The 19064-nt window shown below is 43.5% G+C and overlaps 1 protein-coding gene across 1 annotated transcript in view; it reads left to right on the forward strand.

Moving 5' to 3' along the window:
• The window catches only part of LOC141107290 (olfactory protein), a 32120-nt gene extending 15397 nt beyond the window's left edge, over positions 1 to 16723 (forward strand). The window contains exons 3-7 of the mRNA XM_073597981.1: positions 4791 to 4861; positions 8007 to 8117; positions 9164 to 9265; positions 14317 to 14342; positions 16594 to 16723. Of these exons, the coding sequence (XP_073454082.1) occupies positions 4791 to 4861; positions 8007 to 8117; positions 9164 to 9265; positions 14317 to 14336 (304 nt within the window). The 3' untranslated portion in view covers positions 14337 to 14342; positions 16594 to 16723. The remainder of the gene's footprint in view (positions 1 to 4790; positions 4862 to 8006; positions 8118 to 9163; positions 9266 to 14316; positions 14343 to 16593) is intronic.
• The last annotated feature ends 2341 nt before the right edge of the window (positions 16724 to 19064 follow it).

Consider the following 19064-nt stretch of genomic DNA (forward strand, 5'->3'; position numbering starts at 1 on the left):
TAAGCTCTAAGTGAGCAGGGCCCTCTGATTCCTACTGTATCAAATTGTATTGTATTTGTACTGTCTACCCTCAAGTTGTAAAGCGCTACGTAAACTGTTGGCGCTATATAAATATTGTATAATAATAATAATAATAATAATAATGATGCTTACCAAGCCTGTCACTCTGGATTACAGGCATACTACTGTGACCCACAGAAGTAGTATGGCCAGAAAAGTTTTGTGACCAATTCCTGTCAGTTTATTTTTACTGTCTGAATGCGATTGAGAAAATTTCCCTTCACTTCTTGTCCCAGGAATGCAAAAGGAAGTTAGAGGAAATCTCCCCAAGTAAGGTTTTTCCCCAAAACAGATGTCCCTATTGAAAGATTTCCTCTTACTACTTCTTCTGGGAACAACTTTGGCTGTCCCCTCACATTCCTTCTCGTTGACGATGGTAACCAATATAGGAAGGGTGAATCTCATCTAATGGGAACACAGAGAGCAATAAAGGCTTAGCAGAGAGCCTAACCCTTCATTCTTTTAACAACAATTTTGCCTAGCAATAAACTTTTATTAGAAATACTTTAATTATTCGTTTTGGATAGAGTAGGGAATTTATTAGTTAATTTTATTTTTTTATTATTTATTACGATTTTTTATCATTTTTAATAGGGGGTTATAGGGGGTTATTTATTGCCATTATTTCAATGTTGAGCTGGCCATACACTATACAACCTGATTGTACAATCTCTACTCAATCTCCTTTAGATTTACCGAAATTACTAAATATGAAGACACATCTAAACAATCCATTTAATTTGTATCAAATCAAGCAGGTCCCTGCACTAAATATTAGATGGTACATCTAGGAAGATTGTACAATCAATCAGGTTGTATAGCATATGGAAAGATTTAGGCTCACCATACATATTACAATCTGAGTTTACAATCTCTGTACAATCAACTTTAGATCTACCAAAACTATCCAATCACTTTGCATTGGATCAGGCCTTGCCCTTGGTGGTAGATCTAAAAGTGATTGTACAATCAGAATGTAATGTGTGTGCAGAGATTAAATCCGGCCATTCATCTTGCAATTTAATTGTACAATCTGCTTTAGATCTAACACAAACTATGTAGTACAATTTTCTGCTTGACTGGATACGAAAATGGAAAGGATTTGTAAGTTAAAGTGAATGTAAACCCAAATTTTTTTTTTTTTTATGTCATACTGTAGAGTATAAGATTTCCTATCATTTGAGCCCAGTCTTGCCACACAGAGTTAATCCGGCTCTGAGCAATCCTCTTTTATTGTTCAGTGAGATAAATCTTGACAGAGAAAAACTATGTCAAATCCTCCCCCTTGCTGTGAGTGACAGGTGATTTACATCTCGTGCACTAGCCTAAGACATGCATTATTTTTTAATTCCCTCCCCCACTCCTTTCTTCAGCAGCTCTGCAAGGATTGGCTGTTCCACACCTCAGCATGATTTGGCATGCTGAAGTCATGTGGTTACTTTCCTGTCTTTTCACTGGATGTTAGAGATCATAGCAGAAGTTCAGTGTAAGAAATACACAGGAGAAAATACATATTGACAAGGGGAGTGTAGAGGTGGGCGGGGAGTCTACTGACATCACAACTCCACCCACCGAGCTCCAGACAACAGACCCACCCACAGAACCTGCAGTTTTTCAGGAGGCATGTATATCCTTATAGATAACCCCTATGGCAGTAGTTTAGAAAGGATGACATTGGGTTTACATCCACTTTAAGCATCTATTATATTGTTTTGGAGGTGATTGTGTAGAGATTGTACAATCAAATTGTTTAGTGTATGGCCACTTTAGAGATTTATTCTCAATACTCACTTCCTGTCCCAGCGATAATGCTGTCACTGGCAAAAAGTGAGAGGACTTCGTCCGAATAATGCCAAAAAAACTAACAGTTCAAACTGTTCTCTGTTCTGTCCAAAACAAAAGTCAGGTTTTTCACCTGAATGCATTTTATTACTTAACAAATTTGCCAAACGCCCTTTTACTGCTACAGTGTGGCCGCTGTGCGCAGGATCATGTAAATACACACACACACACGTGATCCTGCACTTCCGGGTAGGGGGTGCGAATGCGCGGTGCCGGTGGCTCGGAGTCTCAGTCCCAGTTCACCCCACCCCGTCCTCTCTCTCGCTCTTCCTCTCTGAGGTAAGCTCGGTATCTCAGCCGGCCGGTGCCCCTCCTCCTCTGGACCCGCCACATGTGACCCGGCCGACTCCTCCGAATGGCGTGAAGGGCACCCCGAAGCCGGGAGATGGATGCACGCATGAACAGAGCGCACCCTCCAGTCACGGCAGCGCTGGAAAGCGGCCCGGCGAGGGCTTGTCGCACCTGCGCTCTGCGGTGGGCCTATCGGAAGGCTGCTGGGTAGAGGGGGAGGAGGAGCCGAAAGCAGCACAGGCGCGTTGCTGGCGGGACGTCAGCTGGGTGAAGAATGCGAGCAGGCGTAGCTGCGTGCTCGCGGACGTGGCACATGCGTAGGACACAGGAGGATGCAGAGGATTCTAACGGACCGGCAGGGAGGAAGGTGCAGACCAACTAATTGTTGACAACGATTTTCATTATCGATTATTATCGATAATATCGATTAATCGTTTCAGCCCTACTTGAATGTGTGCGCTGTAAAATATTTTGTACTGTTTGTAGGTCTTATAGCAGCACCATCTTGAATTTAAACGCATGGTAGGGTGTGCCCCCCAAATATGTTTTTGTAGATTGATCGTATACACACAGATTGATTTAAAAAAGACAATGTTATCAAGTAATTAAAAACAGGGGGAACCGCAGCTGCGCATATCACAAACACACCCCAGTCATCACTTTCAAGCATCAATGTTGTATAGGCCAGCGGTCATCAACCCTGTCCTCAGGACCCACTAACAGGCCAGGTTTGCAAGATAACTGAAATACATCACAGGTAATATCATTTGCTGCTCAGTGATTGCAGTATTCTAGTCTGCATCTCCCCAAGGTAATACATAAAACCTGGCCTGTTAGTGGGCCCTGAGGACAGGGTTGATGACCACTGGCATAGGCATATTCGTTTAGCAACAGAATCAGATTCAGACTGAAGATATCTGTAAGGAACTCCAGTAGATAAATATGCTCAGTCACATGGCAAAACATGGAATATGCTGGGTGGATATAGGAGTGAATTGCTGCCCTGGTCTACATGAGGGTATTAAAGTAAAGAGAAGGAGTCCATGATTAGGTAGTTCAGGAAACCCTCAGAGTGTCCAGTTAGTGACTAGAAGGGATTGCACTAGATAAGCCACATAGTGTAGTAAAACATGATAGGAACATTTCCAGATCATAAACTATAAAAACTACAAGTATGTCTCCTGGGGATATCAGCAGGGGAGGCACACAGTTAACCCTTTGCTCGCCCCTGTTCTTAACCCCTTCCCAGCCAATAGCATTAGTACATGGACAGTCCATATTTTTAGCGCTGATCACTGTATTAGTGTCACTGGTTCCCAAAAGTGTCAGTTAGTGTCTGATTTTACGCCGCAATATCGCAGTCCCGCTATAAGTCGCTGGTCATTGCCATTACTAGTAACAAATAAATAAATAAAAATTCCATAAATATATCCCATAGTTTGTAGACACTATAACTTCTGTGCAAACCAATCGATATACGCTTATTGGGATTTTGTTTTACTAAAAACATGTAGCAGAATACATATTGGCCTAAATTGATGAAGAAATTACATTTTTTTTTTTTTTTGGTTTTTATAGCAGAAAGTAAAAAAAAAGTTTTTTTTTTTTTTTAAATTGTCAGTCTTTTTTTTGTTAATAACGCAAAAAAAAAAATAAACGCAGATGTGATCAAATACAGGCATACCCCACTTTTAAGTACACAATGGGGTTTATTTACTAACGCTGGAAAGTGTAAAATCAGGCTCACTTCTGCATAGAAACCAATGAGCTTCCAGGTTTTATTACCAAAGCTTAATTGAACAAGCTGGAGTTAGAAGCTCATTGGTTTCTATGCAGAATGGAGCCTGATTTTGCACTTTCCAGCTTTAGTAAATAAACCCCATTGTGTACTTAAAAGTGGGGTATGCCTGTACCACCAAAAGAAAGCTCCATTTGTGGGAAAAAAAGGACAATTGTCAGTTAAAGTACCGCAGTGCTGTATCGCAAAAAAAGTCCTGGTCATGAAGGGGGGTAATCTTCTGGAGGTCAAGTGGTTAAGGCAAAAACCTTCTTGGCGTACCCCCCCCCATACTTACCTGAGCCCCATCTTGACTCAGCGATGTGCATGAGAGCAGTGGCTCCTCCAGGTCTCTGCCTCCCCATTGGCTCACGCAGGAGCCATTGGCTTCTGCTGCTGTCAATCACAGCCAGTGAGCCAATGAGGGGAGGGGAAAGTTTGGGGGGGGGGGGCGTGTTATGTGTGGGAATGGACAATTCATTCACAGAAGTGAGCATGCCTGAGTACCATCAGCGCAAAAGGGTTGGTATTGGGGGCACTCAGCAGTGGAGAGGGGGCCAGGAGCGACGGTGGGGGACCCCGGAAGAGGAGGATTAGGGCTGCTCTGTAATAAACTACTGCAAGGAGCAAGTAAATATGACATGTTTGTTATTTTTTTTTTAATGTCAAACCTTTAGAATCACTTTAGGATCATTGCATGAATTCATCAATCAAACAGAGGTGTTTCTTCAACGTTTTCATAGATATAATGTATATACCAGGCTATACAATTAAGGTGATTAGAAATTGATTCTAATATTTTTTCCTTGACACTTCGCAGAGACAAGGGTTGTCAGCAAATGGACATTGACATGACAACTGTGGAGAAAGGCCACTACAAAGGGAAAATGCGTAAGTCTATTTTTTTGTGGGGGGGGGGTTCTGTTTTTTTTGTGGTGTTTATTATATTAAATTACTAAGTAAAAGATCATGGCCCAATACATCTTAACTGGTTCAATACCAGGCATTTTCACCCCCTTTCTTCCCAGACCAACTTTTAGTTTTCAGCGCTGTCGCACTTTTGCGCGGTCGTGCGACGTTGTACCCAAACGTTCTTTTTTTCCCCACAAATAGAGCTTTCTTTTGGTGGTATTTGATCACCTCTGCGGTTTTTATTTTTTGCGCTATAAACAAAGGAAGAGCGACAATTTTGAAAAAAAACACATTATTTTTTACTTTTTGCTATAATAAATATCCCAATTTAAAAAAAAAAAAAAAAAATTTTTTCCTCAGTTTTGGCCGATACGTATTCTTATACATATTTTTGGTAAAAAAAAAAAAAAAAAAAAAAAAAAAAAAAAAAAAAAAATCGCAATAAGCGTATATTGATTGGTTTGCGCAAAAGTTATAGCGTCTACAAAATACGGGATAGATTTATGGCATTTTTTAAAAAAAAATTATTTATTTGTTTTTTTTACTAGTAATATCGGCGATCGCGATTTTTTTTTCGTGACTGCGACATTATGGCGGACACATTGGACACTTTTGACACATTTTTGGGACCATTCACATTTATACAGCGATCAATGCTATAAAATTGCATTGATTACTGTGTAAATGTGACAGGCAGTGAAGGGGTTAACCACTAGGGGGACACAAGGGGTTAAATGTGTAGGGGACGGGGGCGGGGACGTACAAGGGGAGGAGACCGATCAGTGTTCCGCTGTACTCAGAACACAGATCGCTCTCCTCTGAACTGACAGGACGTGGATCTGTGTGTTTACACACACAGATCCACGGTCCGGCCCGGTTAACGGGCAATCTCGGGTGCCCGGCGGACATCGCGGCCGCCAGGCACACGCACCGGGTCCCGAGCAACGCGGCAGGCGCGCGCGCGCCCCCTAGACGGCCGGGAACCCGAGGCCGTCATATGACGTCCACCCAGGATGGGAGATCCCATCTGTGGACGTCATATGTACATACGCGGGTAGGGAAGTGGTTAAACAGATTGCGTAAATGACAATATGTACAGTATATACACCAATCAGGTTCACCTTTTTGCCAACCCACCTAATGTTGAGTAGGTCCTTCTTTTGTCTCCAAAACAGCCCTGACCTGTCAAGGCATGTTCCCAACTAGACCCAATACCAAAAAGAAACTCAATGGGACTTTAATTATGCCTCTTAGTGCCGGTTCACACTGCTGCACTGTGAATTTGTTCCGTTTTTTTTGTCCTGTGTGAGGTGCGATTTTACCGCAAATTTACCGCGATTTTAACACGATTTTACCGCGAATTTCAGGAGTTGGTCATAGCTGCGATTGATGTTCTAGCCAATGGAATCATAATGGGACAAAAAAAAAAAAAAAAGGCGTTAACTTCCTGTGTATTTCCTGTTTTTTGTGGAGAGTAGTGTGGTGGAATTCGCACATATCTGAACCAACAATGCGATTCCAGAACGATTTACACTGATGTCTATGAAGACTAAATTCGCAACGCAACGCTGTAAACTCACACAAGACCCTTTTTTTTTTATCGCATCGCATTTGTAGGGGAATCGCAACGCATGTATGTGAACGACGGTCATTGAAAACAATGCCTTTATGGATGACATGCGAATTTAGAATGTTTTTGACGCATCACATTCGTTATGAACTCGCATCAGTGTGAACCGGCACTAACAGTCACAACACCAAACAGTTACAATTAGTATAAAATGTTTACTACAAAATTGCGTTAAAAAGTGATCATTGCACCTATACATAAACAAATATCCAATAAACACAATACACTTTTAGGTTGATGCAGTGGCCTATGCCTTTCTCCGGACACCCCACTTCATCAGAGCCTCCAAAAGCTCAAACGGAATTTCTCCTGTATTTTGTTGTGATGATGTATATAAAACGTCATCTTATCCTACACTGCGTCCTGGGTGTCAGCCAAAGACATGGGGGCAAACATCAAGCCCCAGCCCAGCCTGTGAGGGGCACCCTCCAATATGACAACAACCTGTTAATCAGCACAATACCAAAAAAGAGGCAGTATTAGATTAGTCATGAGAGCTTGTTCTAGTTATGGCTTCCAATATAAACATAGCATCCCCTCACAGCATGGTGGGCTCCACTAGACCTCTGAAGGTATGCTGTGGTATCTAGCACCAAGCCATCAGATATGGATGCATATGTGTTGCGTGCATCCCCATGCTGACAGACCCATAGATGTCTATTGGGACATGCGGCTGCGCGGACACAGCTGCCGTTTCCCAATGTGACATCTGTGCAGGTGCACAGCCCCAAACGCACCCAGTGGGAGTTATAGGACAGATGTCACAATGGGACAAGAAGCTGTGTCCATGCAGCCGCGTGTCCAAATAGACAACTATGGGTCTGCCTGCATGGAGATGCAGCCAAAACTTGTGCATCCCCATGCTGACAAAAACATGGCCCTGCATGAGGTATGTAAGTAATTGGCTGCGTGAATGAGCCCTAAGACAGCAATAAAGATATAGTTGCCACCAAAACCCCCATTGGCTAATAAGGTTGTCCATCACATTACAGCTACATTCACATGGACGTGAATAGTTTGCTGGTTTCAGAGGCGACTAAACCTGCCTCTGGATGCAACACACTATGTGCTATGGCTGCATATAAACTGTTGGCTTAGCTACAGAATTGCCAACTCTGGAGGAAGCACACTATCTGAATCCAGGGTTGGTTGGAGGCTCTATTCACATGTGACCACTCAAGTGAGCAGTTACATGCAAACTTTGTCGGTGCTGGGCATTTAAGTGTACAGAGTCCAAATCTGACAGCTGCTGCTCACAATTGCTGTGGTCACACACATTGTGTTCAGGCAGCATTTACAACCACCTGCAAGAAACTACTGACTGTCACCAATGGCTGCCCCTGGCCTACCCCCGACGCTCGTGTGAATTTAGCTTAAAGAAGACGTGCATTTAATTTCAGCAGCTTTTATCTCTTTAAATTGCCCTGTTTTGTGACAGGTTTACCATTTATCTCACATGACCACACAGTATTCTCTATTCTTCTTTCCACACAGAACAAGGGGATTTTGAAACCATCATTGTAGCAACTGACTATGACGTATTTTTAATGGAATTTACAAAGAACCAGATGGGTGCGGAAGCCTGTGTAACTGTTAAACTTTTCGGTAAGCATGCAGTATAATACAGATAATGGAAGGCACAATATTCTGTGTAAACCGTTTGACTATTTTACTAAAGTGTTAGGATATATCACTTTTTACAGTCAGTATAAGTATAGTATATGTCACACATGTTGATTCACTCAAATTGGAGAGTAAAAAATCTGGTGCAGCTGTGAACGGTAGCCAATCAGCTTCTAACTTCAGCTTGTTCAATTAACCTTGGACAAAAACACATGAAAGCTGATTGGTTTCTATGGGGAAGCTGAGTGGATGCTGCTGCCCCATGTGACCCTGGCAGCCATCTTGGGTCAGGCAGAGCCTATTAAAGGGCCTGGATCCCCGGGCTTGGAGTGCATTTGTGAGTAAGTAGAGTAGGGACAGGTACTTAGTCTGTTAGGGACAGAACTAGCGGCCAGGTTCCTGACAAATAGGGAAAGTATAGGGATCGCAACTTCTCTGGACCTCTTCCCATTTGGGCATGAGATGGCCAGGCTGAATTCTGCCACTCCTAACAGGTGTGGTCAGTTTGGCTGGAGCCTGCTTTCTACACGCTGTTGGAATCTGTGAGTGTTTCTGGTTGGGTTGTTGTGAACAGTTTTTTGCATTACTTCAGTACAAGTTCTTGCATCGTACTCAGACTGTGTGTGTTAATGCTACCACACCATGCTGCACCCCACCTACATGCTATAATTTATTTAGCCCATGTCCTGGTTGGCACATATCCTACTACTTCTGGTTCTGATGACACAAGAGGAAGCAAAAGAATCCGAAAGGAAACACGGCAACAAAGACCTAAAGGTAGCCAACCTTTTCCCAGTCTACTAGCTAAAGTACTTTATTGCCAAGTCCCATTTGAAGATATTTGTCTCCCTTCCTTTCCCACGGACCCAACTGGAAGTAATAGGACATTTTCCCAAAGGGGCACAGACAGCAACCAAGACCACATAGAGTCCAACCCCTCCCCATTCTTTAAAAAAAAAAAAAAAGTGCTTTGCCATTTCGGCATCTTGGATGATATGCTTCACGTATGAATAACTTTTCTCTTACAGGGAGGAAATACACACTTCCTGAAGATAAAATTAAGCACTTTAGAGAACACATTGAGAAGGTGGGCCTCAAGGAGGAGCAATATATCCAATTCCATACTAAAGGTAACTATGACACATGAACTGGAGCTGTTTGTTATGTTGGAGCATGTGAGTTCCATTCACGTACAGTATGTAATGTTCAGTGAACTGAGCATAAAAAAAACACAAGGAAATTTCTAAGCAGTAATCAAAAGCTAAACTAAATTCTGGTAAACAATGCAACTATGCTAAATTCAAGAAGTTCAATACTAAATGTGTATTATTCATTACAACCAGAATCAGGAGGCCTTTCAGAGTGCTGCTGAGTACACTGCCGTCCTGTGTTTCATCATTATGGGGTGTTAAACTTCCCTCTGAGAACCACAGAGGATGGTGTGGAACTAAAAAATAAAGTGTCATGCATTTTCATAGGCCCAGATTTTGGGTCATTGTGAAAAGTGAAACAAAACTCCAGCTTTCTGTCACTTTAAAATGATTTCCTTCACTAACAGATGCACCCGCTTGTAGGCAGGCTATGTAAGCTAGAGTATTTGTGTTGCCCAGGTGGGGGAAAGGGTTAATGCGAGCTCTGCCGGTTTCCCAGGCTTTTTTGGGGGTCTGCCCTTCTGCCCTTCTCTCTGTGGTACTCTAAATAGGGGGAAGGCTACATTCAGAGAGCCCGGAGAGGACCACATGGGAACCAGCTTCAAGGTAGGCCCTGTAACCAGCGTATACCCACCAGCAATGGACCTTTTACGGACTCATACCTGTACAGGTATGCCTGGGCAGCCACCAAAGAGTTAGTTAGGACGAGTTTTGCTCTTTATCCTGTAACCTTGCAGAAGCTTTCAGTAAAGTTCCTTGAACTGTTCTTGAGCTTGGTCTGAAATTACTTTAAAGGGGTGCATGGTGATACCTGGCGTATTAAAGCAGAGTTCCACCCAAAAGTGAAACTTACGCTTTAAGCACTCCTCGCCCTCTTACATGCAACATTTGGCATGTAATTTTTTTTTGGGGGGGGGGGGGGGGGGAGGAGGGTGCTTAGTTTTGAGTGGGACTTCCTGTCCCACCTCCTGCTTCCGACTACGGGCTGCCTAGGCGACTCCTCCTCTCCCCTTAGGTGGCCCCTCCCTATCTGCAATCTTCTGGGACACGTCACAGGTCCCAGAAGATTGTCTGTCTACTGGGAGAGCGCAGCACGACTCGCACATGCACAATGCGCGCCCGGCTGTGAAGCCGCAAGCTGTCACGGCCGGGTGCCCACAGTTTCAACGGAGGGGAGAGGAGCGAGGCTCCGTGCGGACGCATCGCTGGACTGTGGAACAGGTGAGTGTCTGTTTATTAAATTCAGCAGCTAAACTTTTGGACTTTTAATAAACAAAAAAAAAGCCTGGAACTCCGCTTTAAAGAACAGGGCCTGTTGAAGCACATATGGGGTAGAAGAGGAAGTCCATCACAGGGGGTTAACTTGGCAGGAAGGACGGAGGAGCATAGTTGCTATAGGTAAGAATGAACTGGTTGGAAAGTCAAGCAGCCGGTCAGCAGCAGTACCTGGTGCAGGCGACAGGTCCTCCAGTAGCGAGGGGGGGGGGCAGTGTTCTGCCTCCCTCCCTAGCGGTCAGTTCCCCCCAGTTGAAGCTGGGACTGAACCCACGGTACGGAGACCTTGGATACCTTGTCACCTTGTAGAGGAGAGAGAAGGAGTTAAAAAGAGTGCAATCTTGAGGTCCGCACTAGCGCACGACGGGACCCCATTCTGTCACTGGGAGTAGGTGGCAGAGTTACGCTGGACAAATGGAGAGGGCATGGGCTCTGCGGTGTCACTCCTAAATGCAACACTGTAAGTCAAGGTGTGTAGTGACACGGGATGGCATGTTTTACAGAGAGACTCTATAGGTCACATGGCTGCAAACTGTGTGTGGCTCATCTCTAAGCCAGGGTTCTTCCTTACTGTCGACTCTCACATGAACACGGCCCTGCCTGGTCCCAGGTATTGATGAGTAAGTAAATGAGAAGAGGTACCCCCATGTGCACGGGTAAGGTGGCCCCGCCCACATGCTACGAGTGCTGTATAAACTGTATGTAGCCTCAGTTTCATACAGTATACAGTGCTGTGTTACAACAGCTGGACAGAGACATCCCATCCCTCTCCCAGAACAAAATGGAGTCAGACTGAGTGCTGCTCAACCATTCACAGGTGTTTTATGAATGAATACAAGGCTTCCTCTAATTGGCTGAGGTGGAGAGGCAGGCAGATGACATCACGATCACTACCTCAGCCTATCTAAGGAAGCCTTGTACTCATTCAGAAAATGTAAAGCTACTTAAGCAGTGTTCAACCCACCTCGATTTTGTTCCAGGAAGGAGACGGAAAGTCCTTGTACCGCTGCTGGAACACCGTGCTGTATACTGTATGGAGCTGATGCTCCATACAGTATACACAGCGCTCCCAGCACGCACATGTACTAGTGAAGGTAATGGTTCGTTTGGACCATTTTGGTTTAAATTAAGTATTTAAAGTTAAATTAAATCTGGAGTTCGGCTTTAAGATGCCATTCACCTCAGTCTGTGTGTCTAACCTACATGTGTAAGGCTGGCCATATATTATACGATTTTCTTTTAGATTTACCAAAACCATATAATATGAGGTCAAATCTAAACATAAAAAATAAAAAATCACCCCAGGTGCACCTCATTCGCCCAGGCAAATGTGAATGGGCCCATAGCATAGAATACTACTGCATTTAGATCCATATGAATTACGGAACTGAAGGCAGCGTATTGTACACCTGTCTGCATGACCTTAAAACTGCAAGGTGGACAGATTCGGGAAGTATGACAGAGAGATCACACTGTTAGAACATAAAAAGCCAAGGACTGACACCTCTATCTGGAATATCACTTGTAGGTGGACCAACCCTTTAAATAGTAAAAAAAAACAACACACAAAAAACAGGTTGGCTAGATACCATTTAAGAACTTTTAGCAGAGTCTTACTGGGTTCTGTATTTATTCAGACCATGCCAGCATCATTGGTAAAATCTTCCTGAAAAAGAACAAGCGTTTGTCTTTGAAGTTGTTTTTGCAGATTCTTACCTCTTGACATGTTCATCCAGACCTTACCATGGCCTTATTCAGACCAGTCGATAGGTCTGAGCATCTGCTTTTATTATCACCACCTGAGTATTCTCAGGGTTGAAATAAGGAAAAGGGCCACCATCTGTATCCCATTAGCCTTTAAAGAGTCTTAAAAACAACAAACTCAGCAGATATGAAGCTCTCACTGTAGGGGATAGCTTTGATCTCCAGCTCTGTGCAGATTTCACACAATGCAGACAGTCACGCAGAATGCAGATTTTTAATGACAATTTTTATAGTAGTAAAAGTTTTCTTTTAGTAATCAACCTAAAACTGATATTTGGATTGTAGAGCATGAGGAGTCCGACCACTCTTAGGCCCCATTCACACTAGCGCGTTTTTTGATGCATTTTGCATTTTGCAGAAATGCACGGGAATTTTTTAACATGGGTTCCTATGGAACATGTTCACATCAATGCTTTTTTGTATCTCCGCGTTTTTGGAAAGGGTCGGGGACTTTTTCTCATGCAAAATGCAGCGTTTTGCATGTAATGGTTTTCAATGGACAAGCAACAAAAACGCAAGTGCACCTTTTTTGCAGCGTTTTTGATGCGTTTTTGGTGCGTTTTTGCCGTTTTTTTTTTTTTTTTTTTGTAATTTTTTTGTAAGACTGTAAAAAAAATGAAAAAAAAAAAAAAACGCAAATCGCGGCAAAAACGCCGCTAAAACGCGGCAAAAACGCGGCTCAAAAACGCGGCAAGCATGAAAAAAAAACCACCAAAAACGCTCAAAAGCAACATGCATAGGTGTGAATCGAGCCTTAGACTTGAGGAAAATGGAGGGGAGATCTCTGTAGTGGAGTTCCCAGCTCCTCCTACTTGCTGCGGTCATTTAAGGGGGTCTTTATCTGCTGCTTTTTTTCATGTAGATTGTGTTACATATAAAACAAACGGGAGGAGTGAGACTCCAAGTTAGGGGAGAGCATACCTCCCAACTTTCTGAGATAGGAATGAGTGACACCTATTAACAATGTAGGCATAGGACACATCCCCTGTCAAGTCTCCTTAAGGCTGGATTCACACCTATGCATTTTTAGTGCTTTTCGCATTTTGCAGATTTGCACTACAGAACATGTTCCATAGGAAACCATGGTGAATGGACTGTAGTGCAAATCTGCAAAATGCAAAAAGCACTAAAACTGCATAGGTGTGAATCGAGCCTAAGGCTCGATTCACACCTATGCATGTTGCTTTTGAGCGTTTTTGGAGGTTTTTTTTTCATGCTTGCCACGTTTTTGAGCAGTGTTTTTGCGGCGTTTTTGCCGCGATTTGCGTTTTTTTTTTTTTTTTTTTTACAGTTTTTTTTACAGTCTAAAAAAAAAAATTAAAAAAAAAAAAAAAAAAAACGGCAAAAACGCATCAAAAACGCTGCAAAAACGCTGCAAAAACGGTGCACTTGCGTTTTTGATGCTTGTCCATTGAAATCCATTACATGCAAAACGCTGCTTTTTGCATGAAAAAAAGTCCCCGACCCTTTCCAAAAATGCAGAGAAACAAAAAAGCATTGATGTGAACATGTTCCATAGGAACCCATGTTAAAAAATTCCCGTGCATTTCTGCAAAATGCAAAATGCATCAAAAAACGCGCTAGTGTGAATGGAGCCTAAAGTAGAATTATACTAAAAAAATTGATTAGGTAAACCCACAAGTGCTTTTTTTTACCTTACTATTCTTTTATACTGGCTGTTGAAATTTACAAATGCAGCCATTTAAAAATTGGATAAAAGGTTTAGCACTGGGGAACACCTATTCAAAGATAAAAATGTGAATTTTATATACTATAAACTATATAGATCAGACCAAAAGGAGGGACAAATGAGGAGGAAAGAGGGACAGAGGGACTTTGTTCCAAAGTCCGGAGCTATGGGAGAGCCTCATAAATTGTGAAATATGAGTTTCGGATGCGCTGACCCTTGAAAAGAAGCACATGGCATAGCGCATATAGTATGGATCTTACAATATTCTTTATAACTGACCTCTGACCTCTTGTCTTTGCAGCAACTTGTGTCCCTAAATGATTCTAGGTAAGTTTGTTATTTGTTTCACAAACACCTACTGCATACTAACACTGGGCTTCATGAATGAAAGCATCAAAAATTCTGTATTGGCCATACCGACCAAACAGCTTCTTAAGTTCATACTATGATATGCTGGGGAGGAGGAGTGTCCAGTCACAGCTGATCCTTCCACCTACATCTGACTTTTAGAGGAACAGGAGCCACACAAATACCGATTTATTTTCATTATAAAGCTTCTGATGGGGTTTGAGTATGTATTGTTTCTGTAAAGCAGAATAAAAGGGTTCATTTTCATCTATGCAACGGTCCCTCACTGGTGCCAGAGTCTACTTTGGGTGCCAGTCTTCAGACCTCTGTATTGGCTGAGGCGGGATGACGTCACTCCTGTGCAAGAGCCAGTCATCCCGGTGTCTTGTCAAATACTGTCCCCATCTGATAGTGTCCACCGTGTACTGCGCAGGCGCAGTACAGAGGACAAACGAGAGCCGAAAGTCTCCGATGTTCAACAGCTGATCGTCAACTGTACACGGCGCCTGCGCTTTTATTCTTACCCTGTGTCCAGGTTCATTCCCTACTATCCAAGTGGACATAGAGTAAGAATAAATAGATGCCGAGTGCAGCGAGGCCGTGCCCGAAGCGTGGCGAGCGAAGCGAGCCCACGAGGGGCCCTCTTACACAGCCATCACTAATAAATGCCCAAGCGCCGTGTACAGCTAATAGTCAGCTGATCAACTTCGGACACTTTCGGCATCTCCATCTCCTCCGTACTGCGCAGGCACTGCGCTTGCGCAGTATGGGGCGGACACTATCTGATAGGAGGACAGTTCTCGTCAGAACACCGGCACTCAGAGACATCACGGTACTGTAAGATGAGCTGTGCATGTGCAGCTCAGTTTACAGCGCCAGAGGAGATGGTGAGCAGGCAGGTAGGGACATTTTATTGCACAGGAAACATTGCATGCCTTTTGTGCAATAAAAGCCTGCCTGCTCGTTGTTCTAAATGGAGCTTTAGTTCTGCTTTGAAGCAAAACTAAACCTACCATTTTTAACTGTTTCCCAAAAAGTTACATTCAAGGCATGTCTTGAGTGATCACTTTTACATTTACCAGCACTAGGGTGCTTCTGGCAGTGCTCAACTGAACTGTCGAGCCATCAAAGGCTTGTATCATATCTGATCACGTGTGTAGCACCATGGCACCTGCAGATCAAACAGCGGCTAAGATGGCAGCTTCCTCAGCTTCTAAAGATAGGTGGGTTTAGTTCTGCTTTAAAGGTGGGGCCATTGACATCACATGTCACAACAAGCTGCTGTGGGGTGACTTGAATGACATGTACCGTGACATTTCAAGTAAAGTTACAAAAACAAAAAAATGAACAGTGATGGGCTGTAACAGTGAAGGACTGACTTTGATGCATAGGTGTTCTATGCATCTGTGTGCAGGCAGTCCCAGTCATGCCCATTGTAACGCGGCGGCTGCACGAAAAGAACCACTGGTCTCAATTTGTATGCGTTCGTTGACAGGCATTTGCATGGCTCTCATGGCAGTGTTCTGTTTCTATACTGAACTATCCTTGTAAAAATGGCATTTCCCTGGCTGTCAGGTTGATCTAACGTCCTTCTTCAAGCGGACTTCCACCCATTTTTAATAACCAGACACTCACCTGTCCCACGGTCCAGCGATGCGGGCGTACAAAGCATTGTTGCTCTACCTCTTCTCTACCATGGTGCCGGCATTCTAACTGTGGGCGGCTGGCTCTGGCTTCACAGCCAGGCGTGCATTGCGCATGCGCGCTGTGAATAGCTGGGCAATCTTATGGGACCTGTGACGTGTCCCAGAAGATTGCAGGGGAGGGAGGGGGGAGAGGTGAACTTCCTTCCGGCGCCGCGGAGCCAGAGGAGGAAGTGGGAGCTGGGTGCCCATAAAAACTGGGTACAGACTCCCCCCACCAAAAAAAAAATGACATAACAAATGTGGCATGTCAGGGGGTCACCATCACTTAAAGCGGAAGTTCCATTTTTTGAGGCACTCTACTTTCAAGACATATTTTCTCCAGATCAGTGACTCAAAGTATTAAAGTTAGAGGATCAGAATTACTTCCAGACATAATAGTAGTTTCAGAAGGAAACCAGCACCTCCTATAACTACTAGCCATGGCTCTAAACAGTCCAGATTCTATCAGTATTGACTGTGTGTTAAATATAACCTGCAAGTGAATGCTCTGCATTGCAGTGACCACTGACCTTTGTGTTTTACAGATGAGATCCCTTCCAGTGAACCCCAAGCTTTACCCATCCCTCACTATACTTCAGCTCACCTTTCTATCCAAAACTCCCCTCTCCTCTCTTCCTATTATGAAATAAAACACACCAATAAAGCAAAAGTTCCTCTGTTTATTTACCAGCTGTCCTACACTGCTTGATTTTCTTTTGATCAGCCTGCAGCAATCAATTGATCCCCCAGTCACGAACAATGTAGATGGAGGAATCCCCACTGAAGGTTATTGTATTGAATACCTGAATAGTGACTGCATCTGATAAGATAAAAAATCAGCTGAGCTGGATGGAAAATTGACTATTGTCTGGCCAGGTGGTGCTTGTAGGGCCAGCCACAGCTTGAATTTGGGCTTATCCAGTAAAATCCTCTATTGCATATACTAGTAGATTTTCAAACAAACATTTGTACAAACATTTTATACTAAAATTCTCAGTACATTCAATGAGTTGACAAATTATATTCAAAAGTACAAACTTCATTAGCTTTTAACGATCGATTTTGTAATTAATGGACTTTCCCCCCCCCAAAAAAAACATTAACCGTCCTGTGTGCAAGCTGCCTTTGTTTTGCGTGTGTAGGCAGCCTATAGAAGTGGACATGGCCGCATGCACAAAAATGTAGTAGCAGCAACTAGTGATGGGTAAGAATGGGCTCAGGCGTGTTCAGCTCGGACCCTTCAGGAAGCCGGCACTGCACACTGCCAATCATAGGCAGCGTGTGTATGTGCAGCTGTCAGTCGGGAAATGCCTCACTGCCTATGATTGGCGGTGTGCAGTGACGGCTTCCTGGCGGGTTCGATCTGAACTAGTAATGGGCAGAACACCCCCAGGTTCTGTTCTACACCAGAACCTGGAAAAAGTTCTCACCAGAACCCAGAGCCCTATTAAACTCTATGGGACCAGAACTCAAAAAATCAAAAGTCCCCATTTTTATGGCTTATATGCAAGTTATTGGCCATAAAAAGGGTATGGGGGCCCGGGTACTGCCCTAGGGGACATGTATCAATGCAAAAAAAACTGTTAAAAAATATTGTTTTTAAATGAGCAGAGATTTTAATGATGCTTAAAGTGAAGTAATAAAAAAAAAAATCCTTTAAATATAGTGCCTTGGATTGTCCCCTTAGTTTGCCTGATGTAATGGCCTATCTGTACCGTGTATAGAACCTGCTGCTGCAAAACTGACATATATAAAAAAAACAAATGACATTTAAATTGATTTTCCCTGCAAGCTTTCTTTATTTAGTAAACAATGGCTCGGGGAGCCAGTCTGTATGATGAGGCCACATTTTAGTGTACTCAGAACAAGATTAGAGATGTTTTGGATAAATTCTGTTGTCTTTAGATGGAAATAACAAGGTTTTGCACCACATTGAGCAAGCCTTATGTAAAGAAGCCAAATCATAGTACACTCAGGCTCAAGCACATGGGGGAACATGCAGGGCTGTGTTTTGGCCTAGGCTGACAAGGCCTAGGCCTAGGGCGGCACTGTAAAAAACAGGTACCCGTTCCTCCCTTCCCCCGAAAGGTGCCAAATGAGCCTAAAGAGGAAGGGGTGTAGTTTACAGATGATAGGGTGGGTCTTAAACAGGAAGGGGTGTGGCCTCGGCAACAAGGGGTGGGTCGTATTTAAATTAGGGGGGTACATGAGTTTAGTCACGCCTAGGGCAGCACAAAACCTAAATACACCACTGGGAACATGACTGCCAATTTGTTATTTATCAATGTTATCCCCTCTCCGTAGGCTCATGTTACTCCCTTCCTCAACCTCAGAATCAAGTAATGTCTGTGCATCTTTAAGAAGCAAGTGGCTGACACTGTGTTCAAATAATTTAGCTGACTCCTCCATGCATGATGCTGGGGCTATGGCAGGAGTGGCTGTGGACAAGGAGGCAGAATAATCTGCTCTGGCAGCTGTGGTGGACTGCACACTATTCTCTACTTGGGTCATAGAGGTTGAGGATGGTTTAGTAAGCCAGTTCACCACCTCCTCTGCATGCTGTGGCTGGATAGCACAGCCGTTAGTAAAAAGAGACAAATGTACCTGAGGACGAACCACGTCCACCTTTGCCTGTTGACACAGAAGCTGCTGGCCCCCTCATAGTGGCATGGGAATGTCTGCCTCTCCTTTTGGCCTCCCAGAAATGATGGGGGGGGCTTATTACACAAATTTATTGGATAGTATGAAATGGGTGATTGGATGCACTTTTTTAAAAGAAATGTGGTGTACAATTGAGCACTACCGCTAACACAAATTGAAAAAAAAAAAAAGGGGGGGAACATCAGCGTTGCAGCAAGACAAACTGCGGCTGACAATTTTAAAAAAGGGGGCAGGGGAACAACAATAATAAATAAAAGGGGCAGTGAAAAAAAAAAAAAAAAAGTGTGTCGCTAGGTGGCGTTATGCTGGTGACATTAGATAGACAAGGGCTTAGCAAGGTCAGGTTACGAATGGA

This window comes from Aquarana catesbeiana, linkage group LG09 (assembly GCF_042186555.1).
Source record: "Aquarana catesbeiana isolate 2022-GZ linkage group LG09, ASM4218655v1, whole genome shotgun sequence".
In the NCBI taxonomy this organism is placed as follows: domain Eukaryota; kingdom Metazoa; phylum Chordata; class Amphibia; order Anura; family Ranidae; genus Aquarana; species Aquarana catesbeiana.